The 20,017-nt window shown below is 61.6% G+C and overlaps 1 protein-coding gene across 1 annotated transcript; it reads left to right on the plus strand.

Moving 5' to 3' along the window:
• Window positions 1-128: 128 nt before the first annotated feature.
• On the plus strand, window positions 129-18,100 carry SLC25A47 (solute carrier family 25 member 47). Its single transcript, XM_052660051.1, has 8 exons — window positions 129-243; window positions 998-1,060; window positions 12,866-13,009; window positions 15,267-15,310; window positions 15,597-15,668; window positions 16,300-16,482; window positions 17,273-17,579; window positions 17,820-18,100. The coding sequence occupies exons 3-8, from the start codon at window positions 12,982-12,984 to the stop codon at window positions 18,098-18,100; spliced, it is 915 nt and encodes a 304-aa protein (XP_052516011.1). The 5' UTR covers window positions 129-243; window positions 998-1,060; window positions 12,866-12,981.
• Window positions 18,101-20,017: the final 1,917 nt, after the last annotated feature.

Consider the following 20,017-nt stretch of genomic DNA (forward strand, 5'->3'; position numbering starts at 1 on the left):
CAATGGGCGGGCGAGGAGCGGACAACGCCCCGGGCTCCGCGCGCCGCCGCGGCGCTTCATTGGCCGGGCGAACCTGGGCGGACCTAGGGTGCGGGCGGGGCGGGGCGGGGCCACGTAGCCGGCCGGCGGCGGGGGGAGGCGCGGAGGCGCTGCAGACAAAGAATGCGCTTCCTGCGCCCTCCCGCGCCGCCCCGGGCGGAGAGGAAACCGGGCGTGCGCCGCCGCGGCGGGACGGTGGGACCGGTGCGTGCAGGGAGCTCCGGGCCGGCGCGGCCTGGGAACTTCCCGGCGTGCGTGACGCGGATCAGCGGGGCGGCGGGTGGCGTGCCCTAGCTCTGGACCGGAAGCCTGGGATCCTTGGGGCCTGGGTTCAGATCCCAACTCCACCGCCCAAGCTCAGGGTCCTTGCTTGCATAATGGGGACGCGCCGCGGTTAACGGAGGTGGAGCGCCGGGACCCTCCAAGGCCTGCAGGCTGGAACACTAATTGTAACACTCCTCGAGCGGTGGAACGCCACTTCGGGGGAATCTTCACCGCCACGCCCCCTCTCTGTGCGCCCTCCGGCCGGTGGGCTTGGGGCTCCCGGCCTCCTGGCCAACGGCGCGAAGGGCGTGGCCAGGACCTCGGGGCGCAAACTTGCGGGAGCCGTGGAAAGCTGTGCCGAGGGGAGGTTCCTGGACTCGTCCTGGAACCGCGGGGCGAGAGGCCAGATCGGGCGCGGTGTGGCCAGAGGGGGCGGTCACGAAGCCGCGGCTCTGGAAGGCCTCGGGGCCTGGACCGCCTGGCGGAAGGGAGGGAATGTGAGAAGGCCAAGTGGGAGGGCGCTGGGCTCCGGTTTACGCAGGTAGCTGGGCGGCGGGAGGTGGGGGTGGATTAAGTAAGAGCAGAATCCGACTCTGCTCTGCGTCCGCTTTCCCCCATCCCTGGGATTGGCCGGGGCCAGGGACCCCTCCCTGGGGAGCGTCCGGGTCAGAGACTCCCTCTTGCCCTTCTCCAGCTCCTCCTGAAGTCCGGACTGTCCGGTTGGGACTCGGTTTGGCCTGGCGCTTTCTCCCTCACCGTGAGTCAGATGACAACTTCAGGCCTTCGCCCAACTTCCTTCATGCTCTTGCAATCAGGACACACAGTCCGGTGTTTCCGGGTTGCAGATCACACAGTTCTTTTATTTGCATGTTACTATTTCTGAAATCGACAAGGAGGTTACCATGGATATATACCTCACGGACAGGTTTTAAAGATTATATATACTTGCTACTAGGGGATACCTGTCAGGTGCATTAACTATCGTGGTGAGCAGAGGCGACTCTAAATCCAATGATTCTGCATGGTTTCCTTTTATTCTTAGAATCTAAAGAGAACATCCACTGATCAGAGACCCAAACCCAGGTCTGCTGACTCCTAGTCCAGTGCTTGTGATGGCTGGTGGGCCCTGAACTAGGGGTCTGGAGGCCTGGGTTTGAATATCACCAGCCTCTGACAAGACTCATGAGCCAGGAAAGCATGTGGGCCCTAGGAGAAGCCCAGACCCAAAACCCAGGTGGGAGTTGGCCAGAGGCCTCGAGGTCACGGAGATTAAACTGGACAACCTACATCCAGGTGACTCACCTCTAGGAACAGGGGTCCCTGGGTTGCTGAGGCCTCAAGGGGGAAAGCACAGATGCTTGCAGCCTCCGTATCTGTTTTTGGAGGTTTGAGAGGAGAGTAAAGAACCTTAACAGGGCAGTAAGTCAGAAAATTCTTATGGACCGATTAATAAGGAGACAAAGAGAACACAAGTGCCTTTAATGTTGTGCTTGGGGCAGCTTGCATGAGCCCTGACTCCTGTCCTTGGGCTAGCCCAACAGCCTGGTACGCAATAAGCACTCAGTGTTTAGAAAGCTCCTTGGGGAAAGCTGCATTTGAGCAGACCCTGCAGGCATCCAGGTGGGGGATCCGCAGAGGTAGCGGTGGGATGGATCCTGGATCCTGCAGGTCAGGCAGGCGGTGAGCTGTGCACCCTGCAGGGAGGACTTGGAGAGGGGCTGGACTGGGGGAGCCAGTGTTCAGGCTGAGGCTTGTTGGGTTTGGGGACAGAGGTCCAGCAAGTGGTGAGCAGTAGAGGGGTGGGCTCTGGGGCAGGTGTGCCCATGGTGGGTGCTGGGGGTTGACCTTCAACCGGGAGCACCCCAGGGCAGGTGCCTGTGCATCCCAGAGTCTGCTGGAAACAGCATTTGGGGAGGCAGTGAGGAAGGGGCGAAGGCAGGCACTGCTAGGGGCTGGGGTCACTGGGATGTGTGTACTGCTGGCTTACTAAACCACGAGACTACCCTGAAAGCCGTCCCTCCCTAAAGATTCATGCAAGGACTTCTTGGTGGTTCCACTGGTTAGAAATCCACCTTGCGACCCAGGGGACACAGGTTTGATCCCTGATGGGGGAACTAAGATCCCACATGCCACGGCCAAGCAAGTTGGCACGCTGCAATTAGAGAGCCCGTGTGCCTCAAGGATCCCGAGAGATGCAACTAGGACCTGACACCACCAAGTAACTTAAAAAAAAAGAAATCATGCATTTAAAAAAAGTTATTCCTGCTGCCTGAGAATCATTCATTCACTTGGGTGGTGCTCTGCACCTGGAGTGGGCACAGGGCAGACCCACCTCCCTGGTCTCCAGGGCCTCCCACGCAGCTGGCAGGGAGACCCAAAAGAAGTGAAGATGCCTTAGCCAAGGAAATGAGTTTGTAGGCAATGGGCCTGCGTCATTACATCGGCCGCTGGGGTCCATATCTGTTCTGCTTCATTTCCTGAGAAGATTACAGTAGTCTGCTTTTTCAAACTTCTCACGTTCCACAGGGCCCCAGGACCCTCCTACCCTCCCAGGGGAGGCCACCTTGCAGGGGGTGCTCAGACCCCAGCCTTTAAGAAGTGGGAGGGGCCCAAGGCCAGAGCAGTAGGGGGACAGCAAGAAGGGGAAACATGCCACAGGGCACCAGGGGTCAGGCCAGGTCACTGAGAGCATGTGGCAGGGATTTTGTTTTGCAGGGTGTTTGTAATTCCTGACACAAGACAGATTGGGTGTGGGAAAATTAGTAACAGCAGTCTCTCACCCTGGAATCTACTGAATTCAATGGTGGGAGGTTATTTGGCCCCCGGGGTTGGGTGGGGAGCAAGGCTGGAGTTCGAGACGTCTCAGGGCCAGTGGGGTAGGGGGTGGTCTGAGGCACCCACTGTGTAGACCTTGTGGGGAGTTGGGCTCAGCTGGAGGGTGGGCAGGGCAGGCCTGGGTGCCAGGGCAGGTGTAGTTTTAGGATGGGAGCCACTGGAACAGGTTCCAAAGCTCCTGGGCACAGACCGGTGGGGAGGGTGGCTGTTAACTGCCTCCCACACCCCCCACTTGGAATAAAACCCAGGCTCAGAGCCCGAGGTACCTGGCGGAACCCTCACAACTGCAAGCTCATTCTGCCCCAGGGCCTTTGCCCTGGCTGTGTCCCTGAGGAGGGGGTCGCTCCTCTTCCCAGCCTGGTATAGTCCTCTCCAGGGCTCAAGTCCCTGCTCAACTCTCAGCTCCTCAAAAGGGGCTTGGCTGCGGAGCTCCCCACCCCAACCCATGCCCTGTTCTCCCCCAGCTCCTAGAATGACTCTGCCTGTTCCTGTAAATGTTTAAAACCTCTCTTCCTCTCGAATGTTTGCTCCACCAGGCCGGGACCTTATCATCTTTAAGTAACACTAAACAGGGCCTGGCACACAGCAGGGGGTGAGCAGGCAGCCCTGGGTGAGGGGACCTGGGCTCTGGACTGTCCTGCCCTGTGGCCACGGGTCCCCCCCAGACCTCTGGGATTGGAGTCTCCCAGGAGACAGCTAAAAGTGCAGATTTCAAGGCCCCACCTCGGTCTCAGGGAGCAGGTGGGGGTAAAACCTACTTTGAAACTGGCCTCTTCAGGGATGGAGACCGTCTCCCAGGACAGGTTCAGGGATCTCTGGCTCAGTTTTGCTTTCGTCTCCACTTGCAGCCCTCCTGGCTGTGTGGAAGACCCTGCAAGGAACACGGTGGGGTGGGGCTTTGTGCCAGGGGGTCCACTTGGACCCAGCACTAGGTGCTGATGAGCTGGCTCCGCCCTACGGGTCTTTCTCCCGGCGGATAAACGTCTTCCGTCTGGATGTCCCTCCGGCCTCAGGTATGGTCCACTCTGGAAGTGACTCAGCCTCCCTGGTGAGTGAGTCGGCTCTGTGCCTCAAAGCGGGGAGGGCCTGAGACCCCTGGGGATAGCCAGTCCCTGTCCTGGTGGCCCCTCCCGAGTCTGAGATGCTCAGCGTTCTCCTGTTGGGTGGATTTTGCAGAGCTCATGTCTCTCAGTTGAGTTTCGTCAGCCCCAAAGGGGCCACCACGCCGTTCGGGTTTCTGGCACCTTCATTCAGTTGGACGCAGTCACCATGGTCCCTGGGGCCGAGTCCCCAGGGCGGGTGTGGCCTCGCTCGGCACGCACTTGGCCGTGGAGGGGGTGGGCCGAAAGGCCGAAGCGAGGGAGGCTCCGGCCAGAGGGAGAGATAGCCAGAAACTCAAGAAGGGGCGTGATAAAAATAGATGCGCAAGTGCTTCTGTGTAAAAATAGAGTTAAAGGGATCTGCCCGGGCTGCCCCAGACCCGGAAGGCCACAGGGGTGGACCCCAGCTGGGGTTGGCTCGACTGGTCAGGGCAGAGAGGCTCGGCCAAGCGCGGACACGGGGTGTGCTTGCTGCTCACGGGCCTCATGGAGTCAGGCCCCTGGGGCAGTGCCCTCTGGGGGTACCCGCTGTCATGGCGGGGGGATGCCTGGACCAGCAGATGCTCTGGGGCTGTCGGGCAGCGTGAGCTGGCACCCAGGGCAGTGTGCCCCTGCCCGGGGCCAGGGTTGGGGTGGCAGGGTGAGGCTGTGTGGGTGCATTTGGCAGCAGGGCGGGAGTGGGTGGGGTGCTGCCCCGGGCAGGGAATGTGTGTTGGGATGGCAGGCGGGTGCCCTGGGGAGCGCTGGAGGGGACAGAGAAAGGGCTGAGAGAAGGGCCTCCTGGAACCCAGGAGCCTGCTGTGGTTCTTGGAATCCAAGCCCGAGCTTCCCCTTCCAGAGCCTTCGCTAGCTCTGTGTTCCTCCTTCCTCCTGTGGCTTCCTCAGTCCTGACGGCCCAGCCTCGGGCAGTCATCCGCGGCCCAGCAGGGGGCATGGACCCCTCTGCCCACGCCACGATCTCCAGTCCTGTTGCTTTGGGCTCTGCCCCCTGGAGCCCCCACCACAGCCCCGTCTTGGGGCCCCTTGGGTGCCTGACCCTTGGTTCCTGTGCCTTGCCCCCAGCGGGGGTCGGGGGGGCAGGCTCACCTCCCAGATGAACCCTTTCCTTGGGTGTGTGTGTAGGGGTTGGTCCTTGGTGAACGTGCCCTCAGGCACTTCCTGTTAAAGTGTGCTGGGTTCCATCCCTGGTCAGGGAACTAAGATTCCTCATGCTGCACGGTGTGGCAAAAAAAATAAAAGATAAAAAAGAAGTGCCTGTCTTTGCTTCCCAGTTGGCTCCGTGACACTTTGTCCCAGCCTCCCATCCTTCCCCAGCCTCTGCCCCACCGGGCCACCGCTTCCGCTGGACGTGCCGTGCCCACGCCAATGAGCCAGGTCCACATGCTTTAGCCGGGGTGTTCCAGGCGCCTCCCCCAATCCCGACAATCTACTCAGCCTTACCCGGTGCTGCGCGCCTGCGGGTCTTGGCCATGCTGGGAATGCCCCCCCACCCCCCGGCGGGCGCTCCAGTTCTGCCTGTGATTGGGATCTCCCCCTTCAGGAGCACCATGGCTGCATGAAGGCCCGATGGCCTTCCCCTTGCTCTCTCTGGGACCCCTGACTGCGGGGGACGTTGGGCCTCTTGTGCAGATGTGCGGGCAGTCCCGTGGGGAGGTTCATGAGGCCAGGAACTGAGGCCTCCGGCCGACAGCCCTGTGAGTGTGTCACTCTGGAGGGGGGTTCCTCCAGCAACCCCAGATGGCTTCAGATGGCCACAGCATGAGAGACCCTGAGCCAGAGCCACACGTCTACGCTGGTCCCGAGTGCCGACCCGCAGAACTTGTGAGAGGATGAGTTTGGTGTCAAATGCTTCTCCGCATGGGGATAATTTCTCGGGCAGTACCAGAAAATGTACTCCCTAGGCAGGCCAGGGCTGCAGGGAGGCTGGGCAAGCCTCTGAATCTTTGTTGGATCCCTGTGTGGGGTTTGCACAAGAAGGTGTGCGCTGGAATGAAGGAATGAATTATTGACAGCGGTCAATAGCTCCCCTTCCCAGATCAGCAGATCAGATAGGCCTCAGGCCCTGCCTTGACCAGAGTCTCATTCCTCAGTTCCACCCTCCGGGGCCTTGGGTCTCGTGGTGTCAGAGGTTACCTTGTCCTGGAGAGAACCTCCCAGCCAGTGGGCCCCCAGGATGCCTCCTGTGCATCGCTGAAGGGGTCACAGGGGCCTGGAAAACAGGAGGGGCTGCACGAAGTAACTGGAAGGGCTTAGGTTACGGCTTGGGCATCTGGGAACGGAAGAGACGGGCCAGGGAGTGGGTGGGGACAGGGCAGGGCTGGAGGCACCTGACCGCTGGCCCAGGCCTGAGGCTGCTGGCTGGCACTCCAAGGGTCGCTTCTGCTCCGTCAGATGACCAGTGCCGGGGAGCCCCCACAGTCCTTACCTGCGTTAGCCCTGCTTCAGGTGGCTGTCGTCCCTGTTTGCAGATAGGAAAACTGAGTCTCGGGGTCATGTTAATCAATGGCCCCCGTGGCAGCACTGGGCTCAAATTCCAGGTCTTCCCCTAATTGTCACTGCTGCTCTCTGGCCTGCGGTGTCCTCGTCTGTAACACGGGGATGGCTCCAGGGGCCTGGAGCTCTGTGCTGAGCTCAGATGTGAAGACACTGCTCCTGGGGGGGATGGGGGCGGGGGAACTGAGGGCAGCCCTTCCTGTTGGCCCCGTTGCCCCAGTGGAGGCACAAGCTGGGGACGCCCTGTTGTATGCTTTGTGACCCTGAGACCCTGGGAGCCAGGGCCCTAACCCCTCAGGATGTCAGAGGGAGGCCAGGGTGTCTGGGAGGTCTGAGGTGGGTGGTCATCCACCTTGCAAACCAGTCACACCCCAGAGATGCTCCCCCACCCGAAGGTGGGTGCAGCCTCAGCTCCCGCCTGTGGCTGTGTGGTCTGCAGCACCCAGTGGGGGCTTGTGGGATGCAGGTAGAGCGTGGCAGGCGCCAAGCCCCTGAGTGTATAAATTGGTCTCCTGTCCCATTTTACAGATGAAGAGACGGAGGCTTAGAGTGTCACAGAGTGAGCCAGGAAGACTCCGGAGTCTCCTGAACTCATCCAAGTCTTTCCAAGGAGCCTCATTTTCTGGAAATGCCCCGCTCTGGAGCTGGCCCAGTGTCCCACTCTGGACTCATTGCCTGGAAGTCCCACTGCCCCCACCCCTTCCCTTCCAAATCCTGCCAAAATGGCAAAGTGCGTGATAGGTAAAAATAGTTCAGGGGAATTTCCCTGGTGGTCTAGCGGCTAAGAATCTGCCTGCCAATGCAGGGGACTCGAGTTAGGTTCCTGGTCCAGGAAGATCCCGCATGCCACAGGGCAGTAAGCCTGTGAGCCACACCTACGGAGCCTGTGTGCCTGGAGCCGGTGCCCTGCAACAAGAGGAGCCACCCACAGAGACAGCCGCCCCCACTAGGCCGCAACTAGAGAAAGCCTGGGCTCAACAGCAAAGACCCAGGCCAGCCAAAAAGAAGTAAACAGATGTGAATCATTCAGGGGTGTGACCCAGAGAACTCCCCTCTGAGAACGTACCCACTGAAACACAAGACCTCGAAGCATAATTCCTGGAGCACTTTCTGTATTTTACAGGCATATCCCACTTGCCTGTTGACATCACCGGCAAGTTACATCGTAACAGTGATATTTATTCATTTCATGCGGCATGTGGGGTGGTCGTTTCCTAAGCAGGGATAGAACCTGTGCCCACCCTGCGTAGGGAGTCTTAACCCCTGGGCCTCCCGTGAAATCCCGTAACGGTGATACTCAGAGCTACAGGTGTGGCTCCAGGACCCCAGGGCCTGCTGACCCTTTAGACCTCTCAGAGCCTTACGGAGGGGATGGCAACAGAGCTGCCATTTTACAGACAAGGACACTAAGGCCCCAGGGGACCTCACAGAGAGACCCTCAGGGTGAGGGCTACGCCCAGGCAGCCTGGCTCAGCCTCCTGGTCCACCCCACGGGCACTGTGGACGCACAGGGGGCGTGAGTCCCCAGGTGCACGGCATCCCAGACGGGTTGAGAAGGAAAGGCAGCAAGTCACAAAATAGTGAAAAAAGAGGTGTCTGCCTGCGTCCTGCCGGGAGGCGGGGCCTTAGCCTCAATGCCGGCTTTGTCTCTTTGGTCTGGCTGTCTTGTTAGTAACTTGAACTTATCCCTGTTGTTATAAAGCATAAGCACGCCTTTTAGGATATCAGGTTCCTCCGCACCACCTCGGCCTGCAGCTCCCCCTCAACCCCCGCCACCATGTCCGGTGATGCCTGCGCCCCGCTTCCCCTTGTCCCGGGGGCCCCTGGTATCTGTGCCCTGTCTGTCTCCCCCTACAGGATGGCTCAGAACTCCTCCCTTGGGCCTCCTGGGGCCGCGCGGGGTGAGGCCCCGCTGTTGGAGGAGGAAGCCGAAAGCGAAAAGCCGACCTTGCTGCTTGGAACAGTGACCCTTCTGGGTGGCCCCAGCGGGTGCCCTGGGCTCTGACTCCTGCCATGCACGCAAGACTCAGAAAGCTCGCACCACTGGCCCAAGGGCACACAGCTGGAGGGGTGGAGCCAGGAGCCAAGTCCAGGCTGAGCCGGCTGCCCAGTGTCTTCCCCAAACCATGCGGGGGTTGAGCCACAACCCCTCCTGAGCCCAAACCCCTGCCCACCTGCCACCAGGGGGCTTCCTTGCTGTGTCCTGGGTCAGGTGCCAGCAGATGACTCTGCCCTGGGTTCATCCATCTGTCTGTCCAGCCATCATCCAGCATCTACCCACCCACCCATCCATCCACGTTTCCATCCTTCTGTCTGTCGTTCTGTCTGTCAGTCCTTCTGACCATCTGTCTGTCCATCCACCCATCCACTCAGTGACTCATTTTTTTCACGCATTTATTCATCCACTCCCCCCAGGGTGCCCACTGCGGGCTGGGCACTGTGGGCTCAGAGACAGATGCAGCACAGCCCTGCCTGTCAGCAGCTCGGAGCTAGGGGCGTGTTCAGACCTGCACGGGGCAGCCTCTACAGTGAGGAGGCGAAGGTAGCTTGGACACGTTTGTTCAGGAGGCAAAGGGCGCATGAAACTTGGCGACAGTGACCGAGAAAGCACGCTTGTCTGAAACGCCACCTCCAGGGCTGCCCTCACAGCCCCATCCCAGCCCTGCCTGCTCCGACTCTCACTGGCACAGGCTGCTCTCTGGCAGGCTCATTATTTAGATTATTTTTTGTGTTGGTTGTCTGTCTCCTCCCCCGAATCACAAGATCCACAAGGAAGGGACTTTTGCCTGTGTTTACTGCTGTGTTTATGGAAGTGGCCTGGTGCCTAGGATGTGGCATGCAGTACGCACAAAGTGTTTGTGGGGTGGGGGGGAAGTACGGGCGGGGGGGTAGTTGGGGGATGGCTGGGGGGGTGGTTGGGGTGGTTGGGGGGATTCTTGGGATGATTGGGGGGATGGTTGGGGGATAGTTAGGGGGTGGTTGGGATGGTTGGGGGCATGGTTGGGAGGTGTTTGGGGGTATGGATGGGGGGTGTGGTTAGGGGTATGGTTGGGGAGTGTGGTTTGGGGGGACGGTGGGGGCGTGGTTGGGGGGTGGTTGGGGGTATGGTTGGGGGGTATGGCTGGGGGGTGGTTGGGGTGTGGTTGGGGGTATGGTTGGGGGGTGGTTGGGGTGGTTGGGGGTATGGTTGGGGGGTGGTTAGTGGGGTGGTTGAGAGGGTGGTTGGGAGGGTGGTTGGGGGTATGGTTGGGGGGGTGGTTAGGGGTATGGTTGGGGGTATGGCTGGGGGGTGGTTGGGGTGTGGTTGGGGGTATGGTTGGGGGGTGGTTGGGGTGGTTGGGGGTATGGTTGGGGGGTGGTTAGTGGGGTGGTTGAGAGGGTGGTTGGGAGGGTGGTTGGGGGTATGGTTGGGGGGGTGGTTGGGGGGTATGGTTGGGGGGTGGTTGGGGGGGTGGTTGGGAGGGTGGTTGGGAGGGTGGTTAGGGGTGTGGTTGGGGGTATGGTTGGGGGTTGTTGGGGTGTGGTTGGGGGTGGTTGGGAGGGTGGTTGGAGGGTGGTTGGGGGGTGGTTGGAATGGTTGGGGACATGGCTGGGGGTGGTTGGAAGGTATGGTTGTGGGGTGGTTGGGGATGTGGTTTGGGGGTATGGTTGGCAGTATGGTTGGGGGGTATGGTTGTGGGTATGGTTGGGGGGTATGGTTGGGTGGATGGTTGGGGTGTGGTTGGGGGGTGGTTAGGGGTTGGTTGGGAGGGTGATTGGTGGGATGGTGGGGGGTGGTTGGGGGTATAGTTGGGTGGTTGAGGGGGTGGTGGGGGGATTGTGGGGGGTATGGTTGGGAGGTGGTTAGGGGGGTGGTTGGGAGGGTGGTTGGGGGTGTGGTTGGGGGGGTGATTGGGGGGTATGGTTGGGGGGTGGTTGGGGGTGTGGTTGGGGGGTGATTGGGGGGTATGGTTGGGGGGTGGTTGGGGGTGTGGTTGGGGGGTGATTGGGGGGTATGGTTGGGGTGTGGTTGGGGGTGGTTGGGAGGGTGGTTGGGGGATGGGGGGATGGTGAGGGGCATGTTTGTGGGGTATGGTTGGGGGGTGGTTGGGGGTGTGGTTGGGGTATGGTTGGGGGGTGGTTGTGGGGATGGTTGGAGGGATGGTTGGGGGAATGGTGGGGGCGTGGGTGGGGGGCATGGGCAGGGTGGGCTGTTGGGAGGCCAAGCTGGGGGCTGTGCAGGTGGGTAGAGGGGGTGGATCTGAACGTGAATGTCAAGGGGTTGCCCTCAGGACTGGGTGCCTCAGAGGATGCGGGGTGCAGGGGAAAGGTGCCCAGGGTGGTCCCTGGGCTCTGGCTCGGGTGCCCGGGCCGACATTCTGCAGGAAACATGGGATTCGACCGCTCCCTGTTTCTTCAGTTAGACCGCATGCCTCAAGTTCCCTCACCATCTGAAGGACTGGCCTCCGCAGTGTAGTGTCCCAGCTGGACGTGGCCTGCTCAGAATAGGCCTGTCCGCTCCCTCCTTCCGGAACCTGCGCTCCTACTAACACAGCCTGCACGGTTTGCCAGCCACTCCCCCAGGGACACACCCGGAGCGTGCCCCGAGTGGTCCCTGACGCAACGCGCTTGCTGTCCTCCTCTCGTGGAGGCAGAGATGGAGGTATGGAGGAGTTGAGGGCTTGCCCGAGGTCTGGGGGCTGGGATCTGAGGGCGGCGGCCTGGCTCCTAACCGGATGCTGGCCTGCATCTCTCCAAAGGTCAAGGTTGGCCTCAGGACCGGCCTTGGATGGGCTGCTTCTTGCCCTTTGTCCTCTGTCGTGGCAGCGGCCACTGCCAGCCTGTGTCCCCCACCCGCCCCACAAACTCCTGGGCAGGAGGCGGGGTTCCCCCGTGTCAGTGTGACCTGCTCAGGGTCAGCCTGCTGTCCACACACGACCCCTGCCCCAGGGCTGCCTGGAGGGGGCTGCCTGGGGGCTGCCGTGTCAACAACTCTCCTGGTCCTGCCAGCTTCCAGGTTGGCAGAACACGCACTGTGTATGACCCTGGGCAAGTGCACAGCCTCCCTGAACTTCAGTGTCCATGAAGGGCTGTGTTCCGGTGTCACATGGGGGGTGAGTCATGAGGGCAGGGCCCATGGGTCTCAGGGCCTGGCCTGCGGCATCAGACAGGAGCTGGTTGGGTAAGTATCTGGTGATCAAATCCGGCCCTGCTGCCTGCATGGCCCTGGATGAGTCCTTTTTCTGGGCCTCACTGGCTTCATCTGTAAAATGGGACCATCAGCCCTGCCTCCCTCCTGGGGCTGTAACAAGGACGCCCTGAGACGGTGAAGGAGGAGGGCTAGGTTAACTAAAGACGAGGGCACAGCCAGGGAGAGTTCACCATCCTTTACTGTGGTTCCCAGTGAGCAGCCTCTTACTGGAGTGGCTTCCCCTTTAGGAGTACCCTGATTTGGTTGGAGGCAAGGTCGGGAGCCCTGGTCCCTGGTCCCCTTGCTCAGCGAGCCCTGCTCAGAGCTGTATCCGTGCTGGGTGCTGGGGACTCAGAGTTGGATCTGGCTGTAGCCCTGGGCACGTGGAGACTGATGTGGAAGCAGCAAAGGGATTGGGGCCCAGGGTGGTACGAAGGACGTGGAGGAGACCTTGGCCTGTGGCCCTGGCCAGCCTCCCTGAGGCTTTGTCATTGGTGGCCCATCATCCCCACTTCCTCCCTGCTACCTGGAGCTCCCTGGAGATGGGACTGGGCTGCCTGAGCGCAGCCTCAACTCAGAGAGTGTTTATTGAATGAATAAGTGAGGGAGCACTGATGGTTACCCGGGCAGGAGCAACTCCAGGGGAGTCAGGGAGGCCCAGGGATGGACAAGGGCTGAGCTTGGGTTTGTAGAGGTGGGGGCCATCAGAGCCTCCCCAGGGTGTGGTCTGAAATCCAGGCCTGCAGGTGGTGGGAGTAGTGATCATACTTTCTGAATCTGACGTCACCCGTGGCCTTTCACTTACTTCCTGACACCTGGATCCTGAGGGTACTGGGACAAGGGTCCTTTGGGGTAGGTGGGAGGGAGTCCAGGTGGGCATTGACCCGCCTGCAGCCCGGTGCGGCCTTTGCCTCTGGGGCCACTGGTCAGCAAGCTCTGCTTCCTGTCCCTGCCCCCACCGCAGGTATTTAAGGTCTGCGAGGAGCCAGCGGGCAGCTTCGGAAGCCGCCCTGGTGGTGGCACCAGACCGACCTCTCAGGTAGCCTGACCCCTACGCCTTCCCCGCCACCTGCGCTGTCCATGGATTTTGTTGCTGGAGCCATCGGAGGTAAGAGTGGGCACCGTGGGGCCTCAGAGGGGGCCGTTGCTCCCGGGGGAACTGGGTGGGGTGAGGGGGCTGGAAGGGGGTGCTCTGCCCCGGGCCAGCAGTGAGGTTTGAGGCCTCCATGAAGTGGCCGGTGCCTGGCGGGGGGCCACGGGTGCTGGGAGGAGAGAGGAGTTTTTCCCGTAGATGACGGGGCAGGTGGCCCAGAGCCCAGGAGGAGCTGGGTGGGGGTGACTCTGCTCCGGCCTGGGGGGCTCGGCCTGGAGGCTGAGGCGCGGGCAGGGGTGGGGGTGCAGAGGGTGGGTGGTCTCTCCACCTGGCCAGGGGGAGGCTGGGAGCCATGCGCATGGAGAAGGATGGGACGAGAGACTCCAGGAGAGGGTGGGCGGTGGGGACCGACAGCAAGGGTAGAGGTGTGGTGGGGGAGGGTCCCGGATGAGCCTGGCACCCCCTTGGCTCCCTGGCTGTGTGCACCCGTGGGCCCGTCCCCACCTGGCTGGGCCCGTCCCCACCTGGCTGGGCCTCCAGCCCATTTTCACCTCTGGAGAGAAGGCTGTTGTGAAAGCCGCATCCAGGAAGGGGATCAGCTCCTCCCAGCTCGGCTTGCACAGGCTATTTTGGGTGAGGCGCCCTTGATCTCTGTCCTCTTGTGAAACGGCAGGGGCTGCTCATCAATACTTCTAGGAATAGCGCGGGGTGTTCTCTTCAGAAGGGGTGGGCAGTGCTGAAATGGGAATGACCCGGGCCCCGGCCTTACCAGTGGGCTGTCTGACATTCCCGCGGGGGGCCGGGCCTGAGGCTTCCCTGGTCATCAGCTCCCTAAGGAGCCAGGGCTTGACCTGCCCCGGATCTCACAGCAGGAAGGGCTCCCGAGTCCCACATCTTCGCACCAGGGCCCTGGGAAGGCCTGGGTGGAAAGGGCTCCTGCTCTCTGTGCCTGGCTCTGGGACACGGGGAAGCAGACCTGGGCCTTTTCCTTGAGGAACTCGAGTTCTGGATTGCGGCAAAGCCCTGCGACAGCCATGTGACCAACATGTTTTCTGGCACAGGGGCAGCCCTGAGTATGGGGGTCAGGGAAGGCTCCTTAGAGGAGGTGATGGTGTGGCAGGGTTTTGATGGATGAGTAGGAGTTTGGTGTGGTATACGTAAGGGCTGTGCCTGCGTGCATGCTTAGTCATTCAGTTGTGTCCGACTGTTTGCAACTCCATGGACTGTAGCCCGCCAGGCTCCTCTGTCCATGGGATTTCCCAGGCACGAGTGGCCTGCCATTTTTTCTTCCCCACGGGACCTTTCCAACCCAAGGGTTGAACCTGTGGTTCCTGCCACGTCTCCTGCATGGCAGGCTTGTTCTTTACCACTGAGCCACCTGGGAAGCCCACGTGTAAGGGTCGAGGAAGGTAATTCTCAAGTCAGTGAGTCATTGTTTTGGCTTCACTCTTTTTGTTCCTTCACTCGTTCATTCATTCACTTTATTATTTCACTCATGCGTATTTACTGAGTCCTGGGATACATAAGAAATAGGGCACAGCCCCCACACACCTTACTGTTTTCAGGTGGCCTTCACTGAGCCCCCTTCCTGGGATGAAACCCCAGGGACCTGCCCACTCTCTGTCGTCCGTGTGGTAGTGCCAGGGGCTTGGACCTGGAGACCCCGGTGTTAGGAGAGGAGAAAGGGAAAGAAGGTGGCACCTGTCCTCGTGGCAGGAGGCAGAGAGCCCTGATCCGGGAAGACTCGAGTTCTACTCCGTTTCATGCAAACCTATGCTTCCAGCAATCCCTCTTGGAGGCCTGGTGCCCCGGGCTTTCTCCGCCCCCAGCCTCTGCCTGGGCTGTGCTCCCTGTCACCCCCCACAGCTGCGAGGCACACTGGCCTCCTGCCTGCAGACAGACCCTTCACAGACTGAGGCTTGAGCGTGAGCTCAGCCTGGCTAGGAGACAGGGCCCAGCAAATGGACCAATTCTTCCGGAACGTGATGCCGGAGGGGAGGCCGTGGAGCACCCTTGCCTCTCAGAAGGAGGGTCCAGGGGGCCAAGACTCGGAAGGAGAGACTACTGGCAGCCTGGCTGACATCACGTTACCCTTCTGAGCCTCAGTTTGCTCATCTGTAAAATGGGGGTCGTGCTCCCCCTCTGTTGAGATGTGGTGTGGACAAGAAGAGCCCGGTGGGGGTCTCTCTGCGGGAGCGTGGTCAGGGGCCCTCCCTCGCTGAGGCGGCTCAGCCTCCTGCTCCCCTCACTGGCCCCCCTGGTTTTCTGACAGGTGTCTGCGGTGTTGCTGTGGGCTACCCCCTGGACACGGTGAAGGTACGGTCATTGCCTGGGCTTAGGTCCCCATCTATGGCCAGAAGAACTTTCTAGCCTGCTGGTCAGACCCTGTCTCTGCCCTCCACCTCCCCTGTGTACTCAGGACCATCAGTGCCCCCGTTTCCCTGCTGAGACTCAGGTCGCTCACCTTAAAGGGGGTCACTGTCACTGCTCTGCCCACAGCACGGCTGTGACCATCAGGGATTGGCTCTTGCCCTTCCCCGGGGCCTGCCGACCTCGCCCCAGGCCTGGAGCCACCCCTTCCTGAAGCCCACTTCTCCCACAGGTCAGGATCCAGACAGAGGCCAAGTACACGGGCATCTGGGACTGCGTCCGGGACACGTATCACCGAGAGCGGGTAGGCCTGGGGCCAGGGTCATGGGTAGGTGGGTGGACTCCGGGGCTGCCACTCACCAGCCAGCCTGGCAATCCTGAGCTCCTCTCTGAGCTTTCCAAATGGGAATAAGCTGTACCAGCTCCCCGGATTCCTCTGAGGATGAGAGCTGGGGTTCTGGCACATAGGAGGCGCTCAGAGTGAGTTCCTGCCTCCAGGAGAGGGTCTGCAGGGGACATCTGGGGACTTCAAAGCTCAGGGGAGGACCCACCAGGCGGGGGACCCATCCAAAGAATGCTGAGTAGAGTCATCAGGGGTCCAGCTCAGAGCCCATCTGGAGGAGGGGTCTCAGGGACACTTGCCAAAGTGAACTTGGGAATCGGTGCCGGCCAGAGGGGAGCGAAAGAGAAAGGGCAGTGGCCACGCTGCTAATTCAGCACCACTATCGTCACAACAGCCCCCGGTGGGGCCTGGCCCATTGTACAGCTGAGGAAACTGAGGCCGCCATGCTGAGGTCCCATGGCGGGGGTTGGGGGGGTGAGGTGAGAGCCGGCTCCTTGGTCCAGGGGCCCCAAGGGCAGCCGTCCCACCTGCCCCACTGCTGGCTGGGCCTCCGGCCTGACTTGGGCCCCTGGGCCTCTGCCCCTGCGGCCAGGTGCGGGGCTTCTACAGGGGCCTCTCGCTGCCTGTGTGCACCGTGTCCCTGGTCTCATCCGTGTCCTTCGGCACCTACCGCCACTGCCTCGCGCACATCTGCCGGGTCCGCTACGGCAGCGCCGACGCCAAGCCTGCCAAGACCGACATCACGCTCTCGGGGTTTGCCTCTGGCCTCGTCCGCGTGAGTAGGGGCGGGGAGAGGCGGTCCGGGGGGACCCCAGCAGGGGTGAGGTGGATGGAGGCGGGGGTGGGGGGGGCGGTGGTGCTGTGGCTGAGGATGCAGCTGCCTCGGTAACCGAGGGCAGGCTAGGGGGCCTGAGCTTCTGTCTCTTCATCTGTAAGAGGTGTGCTGAGGTCACACATGTGAAGCCCCCAGCCCGGGGGGCTAACCGGTGGGAGCACCCACGAGATGGCAGCCAATAGTATGAGTAAAACGATCCTATGTTATTAATATATGTCAGTATTGTCGGTGCTCACATTAAGTGTTGCATTACTCTTAACCTTAGTTAAATAACACATTAATATGTTGATCCCTGGGTCAGGAAGATCCCCTGGAGGAGGAAATGGCAACCCACTCCAGTATTCTTGCCTGGAGAATCCCATGGACAGAGGAGCCTGGCGGGCTACAGTCCGTGGGGTCTCACAGCGTCAGGGATGACTGAGCGCCTGAGCAGCGGCAGTCACGAACGGATGGATGGTGTGACTGAACTTGCATGAACTGGAGTCACACTAACCCGACACCTGCTGTGTGGCGGGCGCTCTGCTGGCGGGGATGCGCAGCTGAAGGAAGGGCTGGCTTCAGCCGGGTGGCAGATCCAGCTTCGCACCCGCCCCACCGTGGCCCGTGGGCCAGCACGGGGCTTCCCGGGGCTCACGCTCCCTTGGAGAGCACTGTGGGCCATGCAGGCTAAGGGAGCCCCAGGGCAGGGCTCCCGGCGGCGCTGCCTCCTCACCGTGCCTCCCTCCCCCAGGTGTTCCTGACCTCACCCACCGAGGTGGCTAAGGTCCGCCTGCAGACGCAGACTCAGGTGCAGCAGCGGCGGCGGCCCTCAGCCTCGGGGCCGTCAGTGCCCTCGGCCGTGCCTCCCACCTGCCCCGGGCCCAGGTTCCGGGGGCCGCTGCACTGCCTGGCCACGGTAGCTCGGGAGGAGGGGCTGCGCGGCCTCTACAAGGGCAGCTCAGCCCTGCTCTTCCGGGACGGGCACTCCTTTGCCACCTACTTTCTCTCGTATGCCATCCTCTGTGAGTGGCTGACTCCCACCGGCCAAAGCCGGCCAGGTGAGTTGGGGGGGGTGGCTGGGTCCCTGGACGGTGCAGGTTAGGGTATGCAGGGGGCTGGTCAGCCCAGCTGGCATTGCAGCCTGGAGAGGAGACGGGTTGAGGCCACGCTGGCCCCAGGGCCCCCAGGTGGGACGCTTGTGGCCCCCAAGACGGGTCAGAACAGGCCCTGCCCCACCCTGCCCAGTCTCCCCGGCGCGGCTTCTAACCCAGGCGCCCGTCCGTACGCTCTCCCCGCAGATGTCTCGGGCGTGCTGGTGGCCGGTGGCTGTGCCGGGGCACTGGCCTGGGCTGTGGCCACCCCCATGGACGTGATCAAGGCGCGCCTGCAGGCGGACGGCCAGGGCCGCCAGCGGTACCGCGGCCTCCTGCACTGCGTGCTGACCAGCGTTCGGGAGGAGGGGCCGCGCGTGCTCTTCAAGGGGCTGCTGCTCAACTGCTGCCGTGCCTTCCCCGTCAACATGGTGGTGTTCGTGGCTTACGAGGCCGTGCTGAGGCTCACGCGGGGCCTGCTCACATAGCTGGTGCCTCGCAACCACCCCGGGGGGGCGGCGCCAACCTGCCAAGAGCTCCCAGGGGCCCCTGCAGGAGCTAGAGGTGGCGGAGGGGAGTGCGAGGGTCTGGACCCAGGGGGCTACCACCCCCCAGCACGGCCAGGGCCTCCCCGCCCGGCGGCGGGCCACGAGGGGAGGTCCGGGCACCCGCCCGGCCACGGCCAGGTTGACCTGAGGGTCAAAGCCAGAAAGCGGCGGGGATAAGGATGTGTTGGCTTGGGGCCGTCTGTGCATTTGGTTGGTGGGGCCACCCCGGCTTCCCTTCCAGCCTTTCCCCACCGCCCCGTGTCCTCAGGGCGCCCCTGTGTCTGCCTGACACCCACTCCTGCACCCCACCCCTCCTCAGTCAGCTCTCCCTGCTGTGCAGGCTGACCTGCAGGCCTGGGACCCAGGCACAGCCGTCAGGCGCCCGCCTGCTCGGTCCCTGCACCAGGCAGCCCCGGGAGCTTTGTGTGAGGTCTGGTCCCCCTTGTTCTGTCTGCAGAGCCAGGACTCAGCGGGCAGCTGTTGCTAATAAAACGTTTTTCTCAGGCTGCTCAGGCATGTTGCTCTGTGGTCTGTGGAACTGGTGACTGGTTTTCCCCATTGTCAGCTGGTCCTCAGAGGCCAAGGCCCTCGCCACCTGAGTGGCCGGGGCACCCACCAGGCGGACGGTGCATGGAGGCCCAGCCCAGCTCCCCCCGACTCCCCAGGTCTGTGCGAGGAGCCTGCCGCAGCATGAAGCCGGTTCTCCTCACCCCTCCACCCTGTCCCAAACCCACCCGCTTTCTGAGTTAAGACTGGGGCCTGCAGGGGAGGCGGTCTGTGTATCCTCAGCACTGCTGGGTCCTCAGGCAGGTCATCACAATGGCTCAGAAGGAGAGCCAGGCCTGCCCAAGGCCACACGGCAGGGAGGACGGGGGACCTCACACCCGCACTTGAGATCCCAGCCCTCTCTCGGGCACCATGTGGCTTCCAGGGATGGTCCAGCATGAATGGCCAGGTGCCCACTGAAGCAGCCCTCTGGTAAAGCCAGGCGACTCCTGCCTGGACACTCACTCATTTGGACACCAGCCTTGACCGTGACTTTGGACTGAAGGACATCCAGGGTTCTGGCTGAACGGAAAACTCTTTCCTGTTCCCAGAAAATGTGGGTGGACCCTCCTCTGGCCTTTCCTGTCCCAAGACCCAGGCATTTGCTTACGCCCTGTGCTCTCTATGGGGGCACCTCTCCCCCCTCTGCCTGGACGACTGCAGGTCCCAGATGGCACTTCCTCCAGGAAGCTCTCCCTGCCTGCTCTAGGCTGCGGGAAGGTCTCACCTGCTCTGCCCCGCTGGGCCCCCGCTCACCGTCTGGTCACTTATCCATCTCCTACCCCCACCCCCACCCCACCCGAGACTGCAAGCTGCCTATGGGCAGCATGCTTGGTTTGGATTATACCCAGGTCAGAGCCTGGCACACAGCTGGTGCTCGAGAGTTGTGTGTGATACTGGTGTCATGCAGCCAGTACTCGGATATGTGTGTGTGTGATACCGGTGTCATGCAGCTGGTGCTCGGGTGTGTGTGTGTGTGATACTGGTGTCATGTAGCTGGTGCTCAGGGTGTGTGTGTGTGTGATATCAGTGTCATACAGCCAGTGCTTGGGTGTGTGTGTGTGATATCGGTGTCATACAGCCAATGCTTGGGTGTGTATGTGTGTGTGAGATACCGGTGTCATGCAGCTGGTGCTCAGGGTGTGTGTGTGTGAGTGTGTGTGATACCGGTGTCATACAGCCAGTGCTCAGGTGTGTGTGTGTGTGTGAGATACTGGTGTCATACAGCTGGTGCTCAGGGTGTGTGTGTGTGATACTGGTGTCATACAGCTAGTGCTCAGGGGTGTGTGTGTGTGTGTGTGTGATATCAGT

The sequence above is a fragment of the Budorcas taxicolor genome, chromosome 21, assembly GCF_023091745.1.
Source record: "Budorcas taxicolor isolate Tak-1 chromosome 21, Takin1.1, whole genome shotgun sequence".
In the NCBI taxonomy this organism is placed as follows: domain Eukaryota; kingdom Metazoa; phylum Chordata; class Mammalia; order Artiodactyla; family Bovidae; genus Budorcas; species Budorcas taxicolor.